The 9,670-nt window shown below is 39.8% G+C and overlaps 1 protein-coding gene across 1 annotated transcript; it reads left to right on the top strand.

The window, feature by feature from the left end:
* Positions 1 to 5,841: 5,841 nt before the first annotated feature.
* LOC311505296 (gap junction alpha-10 protein-like) lies at positions 5,842 to 9,036 on the top strand (the record flags this gene model as incomplete). Its single annotated transcript, XM_084568777.1, has 2 exons — positions 5,842 to 7,275; positions 8,998 to 9,036. 2 exons carry the CDS (start codon positions 5,842 to 5,844, stop codon positions 9,034 to 9,036), a joined length of 1,473 nt encoding a protein of 490 aa, XP_084424903.1.
* Between the last annotated feature and the right edge of the window lie 634 nt (positions 9,037 to 9,670).

The raw sequence follows: 9,670 nt of genomic DNA, 5'->3' as shown, positions 1-9,670 counted from the left end.
CGGCCACCGAAAATTTCATCGCCGAAACAACACGGCTGAAACAGGATGTTGTGATGACGCAAGCAACAACCGCAGCCAGTACGGGCATGTCTGCCGTGTGGACGTATTTCAGTATATAAAGTATTATATAAATATTATATAAAGCCCCACTGATAGCGATTTGCAAAACGTGTAATGTTGAAATTTCAAGAGGCGTGCATCTGCAAAGAATTTCTCCATGTTGAGTTTAATTTATCACCTGAAATCCAAACATCCAAGCAAGGAAGTTTTCCAGTGATAGTGCCAAGGTAAAAGGGCGGGAGTGCCCAATACATCGATTGCGATCGACTGGTAGATCGCGAAGGCAGTGCGGGTAGATCGCGTGCCATTAGAAAAAAAAAATTATTAAATGTTAGTCTAATCATTTATCTGCTGCACGTTCATCTTTTTGTTTTGTTTTCTCACTTTTTATTGCGACATGCCCGTTCAGCGGCACACAGCCATGTGCAACTTCAATTAAGACTGCCATCTTTCTTAAAGGGACAGCGCTATTTTTCTAAAGGTGCAGTGGACCCATTTATAAAATGAAAACTAAAAAAATAACAAATATGCTCAGTCTAACTGCACAGTGGATCGATGCTGATTTCCAGCAGGAAAGGCTTCAGCTCCATTATTATTTAATGTACACATGAGTGGGGTCAAGTTAAACATTTTATTTTGAATTTTATTTTATTTTATATTGTGCATTGTTGGAATGTGCTAAATAAATATTTTCATAATTTTGTAATTGATTTATTCTTTGAAATATTACTATTAATTTATGCAATTGCAATACCTTGATTTTAGTGAGGTTAGTACACAGTCACAGCATAAATGTAATGGTTCTAATTGTCATAATAATTTCTTTCGGTTTTCGGTTTCGGCCAAGAATTTTCATTTCAGTGCATTCCTATTGTTTATTTTGGTTATTGTGGGTTGCATTTCATTTGTGATAATGTAGATTTTTGTTTAATTTGTATTGTTTCATTATTAGATTATAAATTAAATCAATGATTTATTTTGTGCTTAAGAACAAGTTTGTTTAATTTCATTCCTAACCTGTTGCTCTCTGGTGTTTCCCCTTCAGGTGCTAAGCCTACGGTGGTGGATTGGTGTCCCGGTGGCGGTGTCCCATTTATATTGTGTTTGCTTTGTTGCACTTTTGTTTATTTGCTTCACTTGTGATGTCCCTGGGATTCCCTTTCCTTTGGACACTTCTCTCACAGTAGGTCTCAGCCCTTGTTGGCCCTCTTTTAAATCCCATGAGCGATTTTAGTGCCAGAGTTCTAATCTAATGTTTAAGTAATAAAAAAAACAATTTCTTGTACCACCGAACTGCCGTCTCTGCCTCGTTGCTAACGGACCTGAGTGCCTTCCCATTTTGGGTTAGCTGATTTAAGAGAAGTCCCTGTGTGAAATTCCCAGGATAGCGTTGTCTGGCAACAATAACCGATTATCAGTATTATCTCGAAAGCATCCCGTGCTCGCGCTGCCACACCTGCATATTGGTCCATGTGGAGCCCCCCTTCTCTCCCCTCCCTCTACGAGATCGTCAGTGACAATAATAACCATATAGAGCCAGAAGCAAACCCAAAACATGAATTGTATAATGTCCCCCAAGTAACAGTCCACTTTATGACACATTGGAACCAACATTTATCAAACATTATTACTGTCTCGAAATATATTTCCCACAATATTTTAGCCCCTCAGTCTCATTTACCCACATTCTCCGCGCTGCTGTACTTCAGTCTTTTTCATAGACACTACAGTCGAAGGTGAAGTTGAAGGAGTTGCGTTTTCCCTTGAATGTGATTAGTATTGTGGGATCGCACACATGGGCATGGTAGTGGGGGGAAAGGGGTACCTGACTACCCAGGGCCCGAGTAGGGAGAGGGCCCATGAAAAATGCTTTTTGCTCATGTGCTTCGTGCACTGGCATGGATAGGGGCCCACTGACATTAAGAGTGTACAGGGCCCAGAATTTGGTGCTACACCCCTGATCGCACATCAGGGATAGACAAGGCGGCCAGGTCCCGTTTCAGTTGGTTTGAGGGGAGATCGATGGAGACATCGTGAAAAAACAAAACTTTTTGGTTATCCAAAAGTACATAATCTATCATCCTAGCAGCTCTCATGATCCATGTCTTGTCCACGTAGTTCAGCAGCTTCATTATAGCCCCCCTTGGCCTTGGCTGTGATGTTGGAGGCGCATGAGTTGCATAAGGCCGGTTAGCACTGCCAAGCCTTTGTTCCCGCTCTATTAGTAGTAGCCCAGGAAGTGTCTGCACCAAGCACCTCTGGCAGCCATTTCTCCACATAAATCTGACTCATCCTTTCCCTCTGGAAGACCCACCAGGCGAAGGGTGGACCGAAGACTGCCGTTTTCCAAATCATCAACTTTTATCTTTAGCTCCTGGACAGTCGTTTCCATGGTCGTTTTCTTTGCTAATAGAGAAATAATGTCGTTCTGGTTAGTGCTGATTCTGTCTTCCACCGCGGTTACTCGTGCTAAAATTTTGTGCAGCTCACCCTGCCACCCCCTGTATCGCACTCAGGAGGCCATCGAATCTAGATGCAAAGTCCACTTTTATCGTCGGGATCGCGGGAATATTTGGATGGGACCGGACACCATGTTATCATCCGTCTATCCACCGGAACTGCCGCTCACACTAGCATTGTAATTAGTCAAATTGCCATTTGAATGTGGATTTGCTCGTGTCGAATAAAGTGGGAATATTTATTTTCTTACAGTTGCTTGGATGACCACTGTATAACACCGCGCCAAAACTGGAAGTTCCCTTTTAGGAATAAGAATAAGAATAAGAAAAACCTTTATTAGTTCCGCAATGGGGAAATTGCAGTTCACAACAGCTTACAGAAAATGCAGAATAAAAAATAACAAGAGCAAAAAGAGTAGCTATAAAAGATAAATAATGAAATAGAATCGGATAGAAATATTGCATTAAGCCTTCATAAATAAATAAAATAAATAAAATAGATTCACTCCCCCTACAGTATTAATTAATAGTGGAATTAACTCTTTCCCTTTCAGTAAACAGGTTTACTTTTGCTGTAAAGATGGACATTTTAACATGGAGTTCTATGAGAATCGACTACTTTTTGGAGCCAGTCTCAAGTAGACTGCAGGCACTTCTGCATTGGCTTCAGACACTAAAGCAGCAACAGTAACAGCTGAAACTGAAAATCGGTGACATAAAAAAAATACAGACATCAAAGAAACCAGCTGTGTGTGTGTGACTGCTCAGTTGTCAGTCGGGTAGTCAGATGGCGCTGCTGATGAAGTTGGTATGCTGATGAAGTTGGTTGTGTAACACAGTGATCCTGGTGTGACATCTGGCATTTGGCCTCAGCAACCACAGCAGCAGTTTCTGAAGGGAAAATCAAATCAATGCTCCATTGACTCTGTCAGAGCGCGATGGAAACCTAATTAAAGGCCCTACAGGCACAGCTGGTCATTTTATGCAGCCAAACACCAGGGCTCTAAAATCAAACCAGTAATATGTACTATTGTTTTGCTCTGTGCACTGAGGGAGAGGATTTGTAGGCTGATAGATGTCTTAGAGACAAAGCTTTGAATATGAGCGGAGGAAATAAAAAAAAATAATAATAATAATTTTGTATGAATGGCACAATATACAGAATATTATAAAATTATTTTTTCATGAATTTCTTTTCAGCTGGAATTTGATTGAGTTTGATGCTCATGTGGAACTTTTGCAGTGTTGTTAAATACACTTTGTGAGATGAAATTTACAAAGCAGGGGTGTCATGCATGCATTACACAGATGCCAGAAAAGACATCTCTCTAATTAAAAACTGTGTGGATGCATAGATAGGCTGTGATCCATTTACCATGGTGCACACATTAAAGAGATGAACTTTGGTGAACTTAAATGTTGAGGTCAGTTACATCTTTATGTTGGGATTACCAGAAGCAAGTCCTATTTGAAAGGCTAACCACAAACAGATATCACCGACCGCTCCCTGACAAAAAGCGTAATATTGATGGCACTGGTTGGAGTTGGCACTGCTGGCGTGGTAGAAGGGAGTGGGTTGGGGGCATTGTCCCGTCGGGAGATAATCAATATTCACATCCTGTGAACCCTGTATTTAACACGAGAGAGCAATACCAAAGCACAGACAGTCACAGAACAGCCACACAGAGAGACAGAGAAAGAGGAGAGAAGAGGGATGTGGACTGGAGTTTGGGATCAGCACAAAAAGACCTCCATGCACTTCAATGGGGTAGCCACAGAACCAGTCAGTTCCCAGGATGCTTATATAAACATAATGAAGTGCATTAAGAGGCCAAGGGAGAACCCATACCAGTGATATGTAAGTGCTGCCAAAATGGTTTTGTTCACTGAATGAAGTATTTTGTTGTCATGCCATGCTCGGGAAGTGTGCAACACAAGTGGAATTAATCATTTAACCAAATAATTTCAATTAACCTAATGACTAACCTATGTCATTTTAAAGAGAGAACAAGTTTAATTTCTTATCATCTAACAAAAACAACCAAACTGTCTTAACACTGGTTTGGACATTTAGTGTCCACATATAGACAGGAACATGCAAAAATATTTTATTTGCATGTAACTTCTATGTACTGTATGTTTTAAAATTGACTTAAAGACTGACATCGCTAGTAGCAGATACTAAGCTTGATGTATAGAGAGGTCCAGCCTTGTTGTTCACTGGATAAGAAGGGGTTAGTATGCAACATGTTGTGGACTGGGGCCATTTTGTTTTACAAAGCAGAAACAAAAATGTAAACATACAGCATGGTATTACATATACACTGAACAGAAATTAACAACTGTGTGCTGTGAGCACTTTTCAACTATGTCCGTAACATAGTTGGCTCAACAAGAACCATTAATGTTAAATGTCAACCTTAATGTTACTAAAAACCTTTCACTGGGAACTATGAAGCAGTGAAAAATTAATGCACTATCAAGCCTCTTTATTGTTTAATGGCTAACAAAGCAATCTGCAACAATCTTTAGCCTTTAATACTGAGTTATTCTCAAAGGAGTGCGACAGCAGTAGAATCATTCCTTCTGTTCAAATTATTTATACTGTGGGAAACAAACTGCTTCTGCTTTCATAATTCTATACTGGGCATTCTGATAACAATTGTTCAGGTATCATTCTGATCCCATCCTATGTTGTTATTTGAACACTGGCAAAGCGTTGTCCCTGAATTACTTTGGAAGATGGAGAAATGCTACAAAATGTTGCAATTTAGTAACAAACAGAGAATAACCTGTGATAAGCCACAGGAACGCTTTAGGTTAACTAAAAGCACTGGAAGGAAAAAAACATTAAAAAAAAAAACATTATCGTTGAGCTTATAGTGCTGTAGTTGGGAGCACTTACACATTTTACTTCACACTGAGGAATTATTTGTGACATTTGTGACACTATTACATTCAGTTTTGTTTATTCCAAGGAAGAGGTGGGTGATAATCGTAAAGTTTACCCTATTTGCAGTTTGTTTGATTATGTGACTGCTTGTGTTTCTTGCATTTTTGGAGTTATTTTAGTGATGTTCATAGTATGAACAGTAATCACTACCTGCAATGTAGTGTTATCATATGTAAATATAAAACGTGTTATTATTTTTGTAGCATGAGTTACAAAACTACTATCCAAGTTGTAACAAGCTGAATTACTTTAGATTTCAGCCGTTTAATATTTTCTATAGTCCCCTCTTTTATGAGACTAATGAGTTGTGATTGCATGCTGTGTCTCCCTAGTTTGACTATGTGGCAGTAAAATGGTGAGAAGCTGACCATGGGTGACTGGAACCTGCTGGGCAGCATCCTAGAAGAGGTACACATTCACTCCACCATTGTGGGCAAGATATGGCTTACCATACTCTTTATATTTCGCATGCTGATCCTAGGAGCGGCTGCTGAGGATGTATGGGATGATGAGCAGTCTGAGTTTGTCTGCAACACTGATCAACCAGGCTGCAAGGCGGTCTGCTACGACCATGTGTTTCCCATCTCCCTCATTCGCTTCTGGGTCCTGCAGGTCATCTTTGTATCTGCACCCTCGCTGGTCTACATGGGCCATGCTCTCTACTGCATTCGTACGCTGGAAAAGGAACGTCACCGCCGACGGACCCAACTGAAGGAGGAGATGGACGATTCTGAATTGGCATTGGAAGAACATAAACGCATGGAGAGGGAGCTGAGGAGGCTGGATGAGCACAGGAAGGTTAAGAAGGCTCCTCTTAGAGGCTCGCTGTTGAGAACCTACATCATCCATATCCTTACCCGCTCTTTGGTGGAGGTCTGCTTCATCCTGGGCCAGTATCTACTCTATGGGGTTCAACTGGAACCACTCTATAAGTGTGAGAGGCTGCCTTGCCCAAACAGTGTAGACTGTTACATCTCCAGGCCCACAGAAAAGACCATCTTTATGGTCTTCATGATTGCCATTGCGGCTGTGTCACTTTTTCTAAACATTTTGGAAATATCCCACTTAGGCATCAGGCAAATCAAACAGACCCTTTGTGGAGAGAGGTACACAGAGGAAGATAGTTTGATTTACAAGTCCAAGAAGAAGGTGTCTGTACCACAGCTCTGTGTAATGACTAATGTATCACCTCTTAATGGGCCTTTAACTGGGACCTTCAACGTGATTCCAGAGGCAGAAATGAAGCCTCCTCATTACAGCAGTGGACTCAAAGCCAAGCAGGTGACACCAAGAGTCAATAGCTTAACTTATGTGGGACCCAGTCAGACCAGCTACTTCTGTCCCCAGCCTAGGATAGCACCCATGTTTGGCCAGAATTGTGTTGTCCAACCACCCCAAAAAGATGAACAGTCACAAACAGATGCAGCCATAATGGACCACCATTTAACCTGGAATTCTGTTATGTCCACTGTGGAAATGAATGTGATAGGTTGTGAGGATAATCAAGTAGTAGAACATCTTCAACCCAGTCATTTGGAAGTTTTACTGTCCAGTAGAACATTAAAGACCAGTGCTGTCAGAGACTTCAATGAACACAAGAGAAAGGAGTCAAACGAAAGCAATGCTCTGATCCCCAACCACAGGAAGACCAGCTTCATGATCAGGCCACCTTCTGAGAGCTTGTCATCTGTAAGCAGCTCCACAAACCCTTCGTTACATACCTCAGAGGAGTCAGATGAACTAGGATCTCTGCAGGGGGACATGCCCATGATACCGCCTGCCGGAGGCCGGAGAATGTCAATGGTAAGTAAAGAATAAATGCCACCAAGTTACATACCACACTCTGAAACATCAACCTCAGACATTTACCATTTGTTTTTCAAAGGTTAAGTAATGCATCACAGGTTGTGCTCGATAATCTAAGTGAAACCTTTATTCTTTTCTAGTGAATAATAGTTTATTTATAGTTATATACAATGCCTGGCCAAAACAAAAGTTGCACCTGGATTTAACTAAGCAAATTGGTATGGGCGATTAACTTTCAGCTGCCAACAAGTTATTTAACCCTATCTGATGCAATGAGTAGCTTCTCATTTTTTAAACAATTATGTCGAAAGACACATCCCGTGGTCGTGGCAAATATGTTAAGGAAAAGAAAGAAATGTGGTTGTGATTGATGTGATTGATCGTGAACGGCGATCACTTAAATGTTTGGTGAAATCAAATCAAAGAAAAACAACAGTAGAACTCATTGCTATGTTTAATAGTGAACGTAAGAGCATTTCCACACGTACAATGCAAAGGGAACTTAAGGGACTGAACAGCTGTGTAGCCTTAAGAAAACCACTAATCAGTGAGGCTAACCAGGGAAAAAAAGCTTCAATTTGCTAGGGAGCATAAAGATTTGACTCTGGAGCAATGGAAGAAGGTCATGTGGTCTGATGAGTCTAGATTTACCCTGTTTTAGAGTGATGGGTGCATCAGGGTAAGAAGAGAGGCAGATGAAGTGTGGCACCCATCATGCCTAGTGCCTACTGTACAAGCCTGTGGGGGCAGTGCTATGATCTGGGGTTGCTGCAGTTGGTCAGGTCTAGGTTCAGCAACATTATGTGCCCAAAGAATGAGGTCAGCTGACTACCTGAATATACTGAATGACCAGGTTATTCCATCACTGGATTTTTTCTTCCCTGATGGTACGGGCATATTCCAAGATGATGATGCTGTAGTTCAGGGAGCATGGATTGGCCAGCACAGAGTTCAGACCTTAACCCCATTGAGAATCTTTGGGATGTGCTGGAGAAGGCTTTGTGCAGTGGTCAGACTCTCCCATCATCAATACAAGACTTTCGTGAAAAATTGAATGCAACACTGGATGGAAATAAATGTTGTGACATTGCAGAAGCTCATCGAAACAATGCCACAAAGAATGTGTGCTGCAATCAAAGCTAAAGGCGGTCTCTTTTTTTTTTTTTTTGGTAGTAACTTTTTATTTGGCCAGTCAGTGTATATAGCTACTTGTTATTATATAGCTACAGTTATTACCTTCATGTATGTCTGCTGGTAGAAAAACCAAAATGCTTAATATGAAGGTATCAGCAAGATTGTGAACAATCATCAATGTGAATCACTAAAAAATGTATTGAATCTGCAGTTAGATACTATATTGACTTTACAGATTAATCATTCAAAAACCCAGAGAGCTATAGAGTTGAAATCTCTTAATTACATTTGTACACAAATTACCAGCTTCCAAATCATTGAAATTCATTGAAATGAACAGAGCATGGTTTTATTACCATATCTTTAAGGGACATAAGACTCCCTTGAGGAAATTTATGTAAATAATTTTATCAGTTAAACAACAGTGATATGTAATGTTAATGCTGTTTTTACAATTTTACACATCGTGTTCTTCCTCCATACACTAATTAAGAAACTGACAGATGTTTATCTCTTTCTGTTTATCTCAAATATGAAAATTGTGCCTGTACTGTATATGTCAAACCATTTTTGTGTGTTTTTCAGAGTATGTTTCTGGATATATCTTCTATCATGAAGAAGTGAAGAGGCAAAGCTAAGATCATGGCTATAGAAACCCAGATGGGTCGTAACAGTGGAGAAACCTTATCAGTGATCCAGCCATCAACATTGATCAACTGCTCAAGTCATATGAGGCCAAAGTCAGTCAGTCATCCATGCTGAAGGAGCAGACTTAGTGCCATAGTCCAGCATTTTTTTTTTTTTTTAAATCAGAGCACCTTACTGAAAGAAAAAAAGAACTGTTTTTAAAAATCTTTTAACATGTTATCTGAAAATTATGAAAGGTTGCGCAGAAATGACTATATTAATTACGGAGTATACTCCCCAGAGGATTTGTATGCTTTTGTAACATGGGCTTCAAAATATTTTGTTAAAATACTAAAATGAAAAAATAAAAAATAAAATACTGTTAAAGTTCAAGACATGATTAGATTATGCATGTATATGTGTATAGCTATAATGTCACTTCATGATAAATCATGAAACTTACATTATTTTTAGATCAATGGTAATTAAAGCAGTGGACATTTTGTCAACAAATATTTAATCCAAATACATCCACTATGAAAATCTCATGTTTTTTTGTTTTATTTCACAACAAAAGTTACCAAGACAAAATGTTCTGTGTTTTTATATTTAAAATATTTCTATGTCAAAT

Source organism: Chelon labrosus (assembly GCF_963514085.1).
Source record: "Chelon labrosus genome assembly, chromosome: 20".
NCBI classification, from domain to species: domain Eukaryota; kingdom Metazoa; phylum Chordata; class Actinopteri; order Mugiliformes; family Mugilidae; genus Chelon; species Chelon labrosus.
Note: the sequence above shows the minus strand (reverse complement) of the source record. Positions and strands in the feature narration are given on the sequence as shown.